Below are 12,970 nucleotides of genomic sequence, written 5' to 3' on the forward strand. Positions count from 1 at the left end.
CTGATTAAAGAGCCTAGATACATAATATTTTATCCTCAAAAATTGCTTGTATGAATGAAACAATTAGGATAGTTACTGCAGTTTGGAGATATTCTGCTGTTTGTGGAGCATATGTATTTTACTGTTGCACGTAAGCATTAATGTTTACCTTCCCTGGAAATGGGTAAATCTTTGTATTATGGTTTAGGGACATTTACATGTCCGTTTACAGAATGTATAATCTCGTAGGTCAAGAATGGAACTGTGTGCTGTAGTGCTTTGTAACAGTATTCTGAGGCAGAAAAATTGAGAAAATGATCACATTTTGGCACGAGTTCTTCAATTTGCAATTTGGAATTTCAACTGATAGCAGGAGAATTAAGATCCATTAAAATAGATGGTACATGGTTTATGACTGTGCCAAATTCTTGATTGAATAATGAGTTAGCTGCTTGTAATTTCTCACTGTCATTTCATAGTACTTCCATTTTTGCAGTATTTTCAGACTCAAGTTGCTTTTGAAATGGGAAACTATACTTTGGATATGTATCTTTTGGAAAGGTGTATACATGCTTGTTTACAATTAGCAAAGTGGGCTCTTTGCATATTTTCATCACTTTTCCTACTGAAGGAAATAAATTAAACAACTTTATACTGACAGCAGAAGGATTCTACTAAGGTTTCTCAACTAATCTTTGTCCATGTGAGGATTGTCCTCTTTCAATACTTCACTGCCTGGTGAGGAACTAGAAAGGAAGATTTAGTGGAAGATTAATGTGATTCTATCTTACAAATGGCAATCCAGTATAATCTCCAACTTAATTCAGTAGATGGGTAAGTAAGTGATTTTTAAGACTTTCTGAGAAAATAGATTTCCCTCTGGAGCCTCTCAGGAGAGGAGAAGGTGTTTCTTAATGAGAATATCCGTTTCAGGTGTATTTTATTATTCTCTTATTGTTTGTTTAAAGATGACCGTGATATCTTTATAAAGTATTAAGGGAAAAGTTTTGAACTAAGCTCAAAAGCAATTCTTGAAGTCTGAGGTTTCCCCTTCCCAGTAAAAACTTACGAGTTCTGCCCTGTAGTATTGAGGGAGGACCATTTGTTCCATTAATTGGAAAGACTGCATGTGTGGCACAGATCAGTATGCATTCCTCTGAAAACAGTCTTTCTCAGTATTAGAACTAGGTTTTTAGAATTATAAATTAAAAGGTGGCTTTTTCTCTCCCTTTTGACAAGGGGTGTCCCATTCTACCCACCATCACTTTTATTTCAAGCAATTTTAAACCGATATGATGTTGTTTTCTAGAGAGTTTAGACCATAATTTGGAAAGAAGTACATAGTTCATGTTTGACACCTCAGACTGTTATATCTCAGTTCTGATTGTTCTGTCTTAAATTTGATTTATCCTGGAGGGGTTGAAATAAATTAAAAGGAGCTAGGTTTAGCACTTACATTATAAAATAATTAAAACTTCTCTATATTCAGTGGTAATTCTTGGAAATAATTTGTTACATGTGGAAAATGACATTGCTATTTTTTTAATTTATTTATTTATTTATTTATTTATTTATTTATTTATTTGACAGAGAGAGAGAGAGATCACAAGTAGGCAGAGAGGCAGGCAGAGTGAGAGGGGAGAAGCAGGCTTGCAGCTGAGCAGAGAGCCCGATGTGGGGCTTGATCCCAGGACCCTGGGATCATGACCAGAGCTAAAGGCAGAGGCTTTAATCCACTGAGCCACCCAAGCGCCCCGGCATTGCTATTTTAAATGAGCCTGTGTGTGTGTGTGCATGCACGCACTCGTGAATGCATGTTCTTTCCTTCCTCTGAAGCAGAGTAAATAACCTCGCCAAATGTTTGATTAATTGGAATCTGTACTCTGTGATCCTGCAAAAATGTATTAAACTTGAGGACAGTTACAAGACCTACTTTCAACCAAGAGCTAGTCAGAACAAGTCATTACACCCTTACAAAAATGAAAAATAAAAATGACGAACCAGAGACTGTTTGGCATTAACTTTTGGCCTTTCCCTTAATATAAATGGAGGGAAATACGTACTCTATAAGATGTATTGTTTCATTCTTTAAAACCAAGAGATAATTCTCTTGTTAAAGAACATTCTTATTGTTTACAGTGTGGACTCCTAGCTGTCACTTCAAGTGAGACTGATAGTTATACCAGTAGCCTTAAATGCTGTCTGATTTCATCTGTAGTATCAGCTCTGAGGAAGATCAAATTACCTGTCTACATTTTAGGTTTCGTTTCTCTGGAGATTTGCAATTAACAGAATTCTCTTCACATACCCTTTTTTGAATTTATTTATTAACTTATTTTGTGTGTGTGTATCTGTATTTGAGATAGTGTGCTCTTAACTTTATATCCAACAAAGTACATTGGATATTGTGTAATTTAAATAGACATAGTTCCTGGCTTCTAGCAATCACTACAGATGACGTATATCATAATAAATTTTAGGTGTTTAAATTTTTGTATGGTTAGGTACAGGAGTTTGGCATTGGAACTTTGGCTTCTGATACAGTATGGGATTACTAGACTATCTCCCAAAAAGACTCACGGTTCAGGAATTTGGGCTGTTCTAGAGTCTACACAGAATGTTTTGATTTACTTCTTGAATAAACAAGCCTTTTCAATACAAAGAAGATTCATGTGTTAACCAAGGTAGTTTAGATATAGGACAACCATTCAGTGCTTTTATTTTATATTTCATCTTTATGAAATTGGAATAGCAGAAATCTTGCTGACATTTGAAATGTTTTAGTATTGATTTGCCAGTAACTAGTTAACTAAGAGATACCTTTACAAATAATGTGTCACATCTACAATGCAAGTTCTGGTTTTCTTTGTGATAAGAAAGAGATACGACTTAGTTCCATAAAAACAGATTTTGCAGAAATTTTCTGATGTGTTTCTTATAGGGATTATTTTTTGGAGAAGATGTTTGGATTGAAAAATCTGTTGGTTTTTAAGTTAGTTTAGAGAATTCTACTCAGTAAATAAGACTAATCAGTGATGGCTTTTTATTTTCCAGGTTTTATATTCAAGTAAATTCCTGGTTGAAGTGTCATTAAAGGGAAGAGATTGCCAGCTATTTAACTGAGTCAGTCTACACTTGTGCTCTCAGGTCAATGTAGTTATTTATTTCTTTTCAGATAGAACAAAGATAATTTGATATTTCCTTATTAGTCAATAATGAGTTTCTCATCTCTTTTCAGATTATTTACTAATATAAAGTATACTTGGGTACAAGTCAGATGACATAAGGAATTCTAGTAAAAATACATTTATCATAGTAGAAAATATATCAATTATTTCATTAACTCCTGTTTGGGTAAGCAGATTTTGTTTGAGTGTTCCTTAAATTCCCTGAATGCGTATTATTAACCCACCAATAAAATTACTTGTTATAACTGTTCCCTCTCAGGTTAGTTCTGACACAAACCACCAGGGGTCACTTTAACTCAAGGACCCTTTTCCCCCTTTCCTCATCTGTGAAATACTCAGCATAATTAAATAGCGTGGGAATGAATTTAGAGCTCAAATTCTCAGGATTTGTGATGTCTCTAACTTTTAAAGAAATATTTTTAGGTTTTCAAATGAGGTTTTTATAGCAGTTAAAACATAACCTGATCTTAACCATAGGTAGAGTTACCCAGATTGAGTGTTGTTTTTTAAGAGTAATATTATTTTGATCTTTTGATTATAGGAGCTTAAACTTAATTAGTTATAGTGGCAAGTTTTCATGTAAAGCTCTAAGAGACTTTCCTTGCTTCGTGTTTTTAGAATGATGCACAGTCATTACAGATTATCAATAGCCAGAGGATCATAAAGCAATCTGGATGATGTTTTTTAATTTGAGAATTTATTTTATGAGAGAGAGAATGGGAATTTACTCATGAGACTTTACTTGTGATAACTAAAAAACTCATTTACTGACTTTTAAAAGATATGGCACCATGAAAACAGACTAAATACAGCTATTTATTTTGTCCGTTTTAATAATAGCTTTAATAATGAAGCTATTATAAAGCTAAATAAACAGATTAAATAAAAAAAATTTAGAAGTCAGTATTGAAAACTAATATTTATTATCTAGATACAATAAACTTTCTTAAGCTTTTCATTCTTTTGTGGTAGGTGTTAGTCTGTAACCATCTACCCTGCTTCATTATAAATAGGAATAGTACATGATTGACTAGTTATGTGACTCAGCTGTCAGGTTAAAATCGTGGTCAATATTATTGAGTATGAGTTGTTATATGTACGAAGTGCCCTGAAGCTTACTTAGTTTTCCAGTTTTTTAATTTGATAGTTTTAAGCATATAGAAACTTTAAAAGAACAGAGTAATGCTCCTCCGTATACCTACAAAATACATCTTGGGTATAACTGGAATGATTTCAGTTATACCCAAGATGTATTTTGTAGATAGTCTTTTCAAACCAAGATTTTATCAAGGCCTGCATATTTATTGTATTTTAGTTGTTTCAGAGATGGAATTCCACTGCAGATTTGCTGTACTAGACATAATATACTTCCCTGCCATTTTCTGGTATATGTGTCCTGTGCTGGTTGTTTTCATTAATAGCACTTGCTATAGGTATAGGAGTAGTAGAATCTATGTAGCAGTAGGAGATAGAAGTTACAGGTTGTTGTTAGGAATTTAAAAGTTGTTTTTTTGTGGGTGGGGGTGTATCTGGATGGCTTAGTCATTGACTCTTGATCTCGGGGTTGTGAGTTAGAGTCCCATGTTGGGTGTTGACATTACTTAAAAGTAAAATCTTTAAAATAAAGGTTTGTTATCTAATAATGATAGAGGGCTCTGAATTCTTTCTTATATGTTACTGGTGTGTGTAAGCCAAAACATATAAATATGTTTATTATATGATATTCTATTTATTTCACGAAGAAAAGAAACTTTGTCTAAGCAGGCTTCATATGTCTTACTAGAAGTTGGTACGCCTGGGGCTCTTGGGTGGCTCAGTCAGTGAAGTGTCCGACTCTTGATCTCAGCTAAGGTCTTGATCTCAGGGTCTTAAGTTCAAGCCTTGCATGGACTCCATGCTGGGCGTGGAGCCTACTTAAAAAAATAAGAATAAAAATAAATTTTGAAAAAGTTGATATGCCTGTTCAATAGGAACATTTTAGGAAGATTGATTTTTCTTTAGTATTTTGGAAACTAGTTTGGTTTTTAGAAGTGTAACTCAATTACAAAGGTATCTTTATACAAAGATTTGAAATTACTCATACTGTATATTTTTTATTTTATAACTTCATAGTGAATAGTTTTCACATACATTTTGTTTCAAATATGACTTGAAAGGGGTGTGTGTGTGTGTGTGTGTGTACGTGGTATGTGTTACGTCATTTTTTGGGAAGCTTTGTGATGTATTTGAAATACTGCTTTTCTAGCAGTCAGGGTATATCTTGGTCCTACTTCTGTCTTTTACTCTGGTCTATTTAGCAGTCTTAGGACCTTAGACAAGTCTTTTAACTTCTCTGGTTCTAATGTACTCATCTGAAGAATGGAGATCATACCAGTTCTGCTACCCTGAGGGCGTTGTTTCTTATATTAAGTAAGACATGTGAAGTTAAGTTAGACATCACAGGATTCTATAAAAGTAAGGCATAGATTATCATTATACTATATATATAAAATTACCTAGTACTGTTTCTTTAGATTTGGCAGTGACTTTTTAAAATACAGATTGAATTATCTCGCCTTTAGTGTCAAAGGTGAGTAAATAAATTGTGCAGTGTTCAAAATGAGAATCTAGTCACTTTGTTGGGTGAAATAAAATATGTATCGTGAGTGATTTTATAAAATTAAGTATTTAAAAGTGAATAGTAGCAAAAATGCACAATTATATAGTAAGTTTTGTTCTCTTGAATGATCTGCAGAAATCTTAATGTGTTGATGTAAATTTTATTGATAAATGTGAAAATTTTGTCATCTGAAAGTGACCTCTTGGTAGAACTTTAACCATGTTAAAAATTCACATAGAAAATAAAATTCTGGAGTCCAGCTTGCTTTAATGTTATGGAAAAATTATAGCTAATTAAACCTTTCTAGTGTTTGTGTTGTAGTATTTCAGCATCACAACATTTATATGGCTATCGGCTCTCCTCATTTTTCTTTCCTTGTAGCATTTACTGTGATGCCTAGACTGAATTTAACACTGGCGTAGGTTTAGATACGTAATGTTATCCCTCAGAGTTTTGTTGCTATTTCATACAAGTAACCTTGAAAGATTTTAGAATTCTGGACATTGTCTGATAGTGTCCAGAATTTTCTATTTAAAAGGGATTATGAGAAGGGATAAAAAGGGGAGTTCCTAGAGTTATGTAGGAAGGCATCACAGATAATTTTTTTAAAAAAGCGCTTTTACTCACAAAAGTTCCACCATCATCTTCTTCATCTTAAAAGTGTATATCCACCATCATCTTCTTCATTTTAAAAGATGATATAAGAACCTGAGGCCACATTATAATTCACAAGTGGTGTAATGTTCTAGGCATTGATTTTAGTCTTTGAAATTTCTTTGTTCCAAAATAATCCACTTTAAGCCCCAATATTTTGTTTAGGTGCTTCCATAGATCTTTGCTAAGCATGAAGAAGATCTAGTTGCAGACAAATTAAAAATCTGCAACATATGTGTGTATTATTATACATGGGGATTTCTCCTTCAAGTATTTTCTAGAAGTCACTGATGTTCTGTCATCTTAAAGTTATATAAAAAGTTAAGATTATTTTTAATGTATATATTCCTAGGAACTCTACTCTTGATCTCAAAAACAGAAAGATGACATTTCTATTCTACCTGTCTAGCTTCTCTACAGTATTAAATTTATGTCACATTTTCTTCTTTTTACAATAGAGATGTGCTCCTGCATCTATCCGCCTCATGGACAACCAACAGTTTCAGTTTGGTAAGTAAGGAGTTGTCATTTTAAACACTGCTCATGAAGCCACAAAATTTGTGAAACAGCTGTTACCTGCCAGGAAGAGTACTGAATGAAGAAATAGGAAGATGAATGTGATATTTCCTGTCCTGCAGGAAGCTCTCAGTCTAATGAGGACAGACAATTACATAAAGAATGAGTGTAGGATTATTGCGGGTGTTGTGAAAGAAGAGTGCACTGGGTACCCTAGAGTGCAAATGAAGGGGTGGTTGAGCCTGTTGAATTTTGCTGCATGTTGACATGGGGAGTCAGGAAAGCCTTCTTAAAGGACGGTAGAGCTTAAGCTAAGTCTTAAAAGGAGATTACAAGTTTGCCTTTTCCCTTTACCAAATGTGTTCACTTATCAGCAAAAAAATATGGAATTGTAAAACCTCAGTGGCATGTTCGTACTTCAAATAGTTTAATATGGCTCAAACAGAGGGTGGGTGAGAGTTATTGCAAGAGATACCGGATGGGTGGACTAGGGCTTAGCAGGATCGATTTGGATTTTATCTTGTCAGCAGAGGGATTTCTTGTAGAGGTAATAAAATAAATTAGATTTACATTGGAGAAAACTCCATTCTACTAGCATTATGCAGGATGGAGTAGAATGGTGCAAGTGTGGACTAAGAGTTGAAATGCTTCAACGGGCAAATTTTGGGGGCCCTGATCAAGGCAGGAGTAATGGAGATAAAGAATAAGGCAGAGATTTCCCAAAGCTCAGTTTGTCAAGGTTCAGTAATGGGAAGAGTTGAGAGCAACTCCCAGATTTCTGATTTGACTGACTGTGTGCATTGAGTAACTGTCTAGAGGAAGAAATGATGATTTGGTGGAAGAGATCTTACAGTGGTTTGCCTCTAAGGTACCATTTGGAAAATCTGGTGGAGAATTCACTAGCAGATAACCATGTTTCTTTTTCTCCCTATTTTGCTTTAAAGTATTTGACATTCTGATGCAGTCTATCATCTCTTTAATTCTAATTTTATTGCTTCTATATTTTTCCCGTATGCTGAAATTGAGTTTGGGATCCAAGTTTATAGAATTGAAGTCTTTAGAGCAGTCTCTGAAATTATAGGAATGATTGCTCAGTAGTAAATATTAATGGCTAAGATAGGCAGGTTTTTGTTTGTTCTACTTAAAAGCAGTTTAGATTTTAATTTAGAGGAGTGATTATTATTTTTTTTTAAGATTTTATTTATTTATTTGACAGAGAGAGATCACAAGTAGGCAGAGAGGCAGGCAGAGAGAGAGAGGAGGAAGCAGGCTCCCTGCTGAGCAGAGAGCCCGATGCAGGACTCGATCCCAGGACCCTGAGATCATGACCTGAGCCAAAGGCAGCGGCTTAACCCACTGAGCCACCCAGATGCCCGAGAAGAGTGACTATTATATAGAAACTTAAGGAAATCATGTTCATATTATATCAAGAGTTAGGTTCTTCCAAGTTAGGTTCTTCCCAGTCATAGCTTTTATTCCTTTAAGTAAATTATTTTCAAAATGATAAAAGCTTAAGATAAATGTGTCCTATAAATAAAGAAATAGTTAAATCAAATGAAAATGAAGACTTCTGTGTGTTTCGGCCTGTATTTAGAGATGTAGGTCTTAAGAGAGCCATGTATCTGATTAATAATGTTGTATTATCCATTTATATGCTGTTGTTTTAGTGAATTATGTTAGACATAAACATATTTATAAAATTAACTGATTTGACTAGATTTGATTTATAATTGGGATTTTAACTATTTAAAATGAAGGTTTAAAGCAAAGTTCCTCAGGCCATCTGTCGTCCCTATTCCACATTCTCATTGGTCTGTCTAAGAACATGTTCTAAAGCAGGTTCTACCATCTCTAGTCTGGACTGTATCTCTTCTTTCTACTGTTTACATGGCCACCCTTTACATGGCCATTAAAGTGATTTGCTGAACAGACAGATCTGATTCTGCTTCTTGGCTATCTATAACCTTTTTGATTTCTCACTACTTGTTGAAGCCTTTCCATCTATATATCTTGTCATGGCTCCATGATCAGGCAACTAAAGAATAACACTTGGCACAGCAAGGGATGTCGACGTTTTACTAGCTGATTGGCAGTGTTTGTACCATATTGGTTGTTAACAAAGCACAAGCCTTACTATTAGATGTTATTATTTTTAATTTCACTTTTACCTCTGATGCAACCCTTCAATTTATTATATTGAAATGATATGTTTTAAATATTTTGAAATGATATATATCATTGAGTATATTGAAATGATCTGTAGATTTCCTCTGAAAAACTAAAGTTTGTCAAATGTAGGGGATGATTCTTTATCATTTTTGTTCTCCTACACCTGTCATATGATAGGCCCTGATGTTGATTGACTTAATCATCCACTTAGCAAAAGAGGGTGAACAAATCTTGAATAGCGCTTAGTACCATGCCAGGCACAATATCAGTTTCATAGTTTATCAAATACTCCTCACAACTGTTCCTGAAAGTGACTCCCAGTTTACAATGACTCAAAGGCTACATATTTCAGCCAAAGCCCACAGGTTGTATCTGGTAGGGGCAGGGTTGAACGCAAATCTGACTCCAAGGCCCAAGACTTTTTCCCACCTTTTGAGCTTGCTTCTCTGAAATGTTGGTATTTATTAAATAACTAAAAATGCTTAACAGTGTAACAACACCAAATTTACTAATCAGACTGTTCAGCTAGTAAATTTGAAAACCTAGTTCCTTCATTTACTATAAAAAATAAAGCACAGTAGCCAAAATATATTTAGAATGTAATTAATTTGAAAGGCAACAATAATTTAAGAATAAATACAAGGTCATATCCTCTTAGGTGACTACTAATGCTTGACACACTTAAGGATAGTATCACTTTTATGATGATTATTCTTCAAAGCTATCATGTCAACTCATTATTTGGGATATATGTGACTAAGTGTTAGTGGAAATTGTGCAAATAAATTTCCATGTGTTAAGATGACCCTTAAGGATTATTTCACATTAGTGACTTTTGGAGTCATAAATTATGTAAAGATGTGTGGATCAGAAGGCTTATATGGGAACAGATAATTTCATTTTTTTGCAAGAATATGACTAATATACACATTTATGTTTATTCATTTCTAATTATTAAAGTAGGATAAATTCCATTTGGGACAGGAAGTGAATATTTTGATGGTATGTTATTTCTAACTTTATACTTTCTAGTAATAGTATTTTTTAAGGCACTGTTTATGCTGGAGAAACATTTTTTGACAGGGTACAGTAAAAGAAAAAAAATTTCCCAAACATGTGATCCAGGAACTTGGAAAGATTGCTAGGTTGATCTCTATCTAATCTGCCCTTCATATTTGTTGTTTTTTGTTTTGTTCAGTTATGGCATGGATAGCTAACTCTTTACCTCTGGTTAAGACTTATGTTACTTGGTGTTTCATGTCACAGTTTCCTACTGTAAGTAGTAGAAATATAGTAAGTATAACAGATTCAGATTCTAAAAAAGAAAAAAAAAAAGATGAATGGGGAAAAAAATACAAGTCATTGTATTTTTCCTCTAGAAATCTCTCCCCTCCCTACCAAAGAAACTCCTTTGCTCTTTGCACCTATTTTAAAGAAGAGATCTCTGTTTTAAGCAAACAAAAACAACATCCCAAAATCTTTTTTTTTTTTTTAAAGATATTTTATTTATTTAACAGGCAGAGATCACAAGTAGACAGGCAGGCAGAGAGAGAGGAAAGGAAGCAGGCTCCCCGCTGAGCAGAGAGCCCAATGCGGGGCTCGATCCCAGGACCCTGGGATCATGACCTGAGCGAAGGCAGAGGCTTTAACCCTCTGAGCCACCCAGGCGCCCCAACATCCCAAAATCTTAAAGCGGTTTTTAAAAAATAAAATTTTTATTTGAAAATAACTTCAGATTTACTAGAGACTTTAAAATTCTTTATAAAAATTCTTTGTAAATGGTATGCCCCATTTTTCTGAATGGGGGCTTTAGCACTAAGGCCAGATGTATGACTCTTAATCTAACAGTCATGGGAGTTAAGAAGTTGTTACTCTGAAAACAATGAGAAAACAGTAAAAGACTTTCACTCAATTAAGCCCAATCTGCAGGCAAAGATGTTAATTTAACAGACTCTGAGACACTGTTTATGTTATTTTGGCAATTTTAACTCTCTGGGTGTGATTAAGGAAGCAATTACTAGTTTTATGCCAAGAATTCTGGAAGAATTAAGAATTAATTAAGAAACAACCTTAAACTTGGCATTGACTGCATATTTGGTTATAGTTCTGAATGGTTTCTGCATAATTATAAAAAATAAAAGTAAACTCAGCCACCATTGGCTGTTCTTAATGAAATAAAAATTAATGAAGTGATTTTACTATGTATAAACTATACCATTGAAAAATAACCTAAACTATATGTAGTATTTACATATAGTAATTTGAGTTCAAAAAGAAACAAGAGAGGTTTTATACAACAAAAAGAAAGTTGTGACTTTTGAAAGAAAATAAAGTTAAAAGATGTAGATATTAATATCAATATGCTATATATAAAACGTAGGAAGATTTAAAAAATTGGAGACATGAAACATTCACTTTTTTAGGATACTTAATTAAACTAGCCTCTTAATCTTTTGAAAAAGAGAATTTACTATTAATTTAAATTATGAACTTTTCTTCTTAGGTCATGCTCTTAAACCTCAGGTTTCTTCTATTTTCACATCATTTTTGGATGGCTTAAAGAAATTTTATATTACAAAGGTAGGAATTTTTATAAAATGCTAAAATTGTAAGTGCTTATGATATTTTGTTTTCTGTCTTCTCCCCCTTCACATGTACCTGTTATCAAGTATGTTTTTTCATGGTGTTATGTACATTTTTAGTTATTATTTTTTATGTTGGAATATGTGTTTTATCAAGTAAATCAGTTATGCATTTAATTTCAGAAATAATTTTTTTCAGATATGAAGTTCCTAAAAATAACATCAGTTTCATGCATGTAAGATTTTTTATAGTTTTATTTTTTATTTTTTATTTTTTTGTAGTAGATATCTGTATCTAGTGAAATGAGAGTGTGGACTTTTTTTTTAATCATTGCTTAATTCCTTTCCTAAAGGGTTATGCCAGCTTACATTACCTCTAGGGACACACCCGTGCTGTTTCTTTGTTCCATCCTTGCTATGGCATGTGGGAGTTGTGTTCTGTTATGTTCTAAATGTACTGAATCTGGGGGTGGGGGGGAAGTAGTACTTTATTTTAGTTAGTGTTTCTCATTGAAATTCCAGTGAGACCCATCATTTCTTTGTAATTCCTAGTACGATTTTTTTCTGCATTAGTTCAGTATGGTTATTTTGCTAGGGGTGGCAACCTCGTGGTTTTTTTCCCTTGGTACTTTGCATGTACCGTTTGAGTAATGGGATTATTAGATGCCTTTGTCTTAAATGTTGTGAATAACTTTTTGAGTCAGGTGACTGCCTTTTAATTAATTAATTAACTAATTAATTAAATTGGTTGACTCCCTTTTTAATAAGAGTTTTTCTTTTTGGTGCAAAAGTTTCAAAATTTTGTATCTTTTCCTGTGATTATTTAACCACTTTTAAGTTGGGAGCATTTCTTCTCTTGCTTTTTTTGTTAAGTGGGAATTGAAAATTTTTTATCTTTATTACTCTTTGAATTTATTTCAGTTTTATGATTTGAGATAAAGCTCTAAATTAACCTTCACCCTGTACTCCCCCAATTGCTAACCAGTTGTGGCAGCACTATTAACTAACTAATCCCTGCTTCTCTTACATTGACTTGCCATGTCTGAGACATCTTATGTACTGACTGAGGACGTAGACTCCATTTTCATGTATCAAATACTGTATGATTTCTCTTATATGCGCAATCTGGAAAAAATTTTCAAAAAAACACAAAAAACCAAGCTTATAGATACAGAAAACAGACTGGTAACTGCAAGAGACAGGGGTGAGGGGTAGGAAAAGAAGATGAACTTCTTTTGCTTTTAGGGGTTGAGGGGTAGAAGGAGAAGGTGAACTGTTTTTTT

General features: G+C 33.6%; 1 protein-coding gene across 1 annotated transcript in view; it reads left to right on the plus strand.

Moving 5' to 3' along the window:
• Positions 1 to 12,970, plus strand: part of AGPS (alkylglycerone phosphate synthase) — a 153,600-nt gene that overhangs the window by 89,322 nt on the left and 51,308 nt on the right. The window contains exons 12-13 of the mRNA XM_059394228.1: positions 6,879 to 6,930; positions 11,609 to 11,685. Of these exons, the coding sequence (XP_059250211.1) occupies positions 6,879 to 6,930; positions 11,609 to 11,685 (129 nt within the window). The remainder of the gene's footprint in view (positions 1 to 6,878; positions 6,931 to 11,608; positions 11,686 to 12,970) is intronic.

This window comes from Mustela nigripes, chromosome 3 (assembly GCF_022355385.1).
Source record: "Mustela nigripes isolate SB6536 chromosome 3, MUSNIG.SB6536, whole genome shotgun sequence".
Lineage (NCBI taxonomy): Eukaryota > Metazoa > Chordata > Mammalia > Carnivora > Mustelidae > Mustela > Mustela nigripes.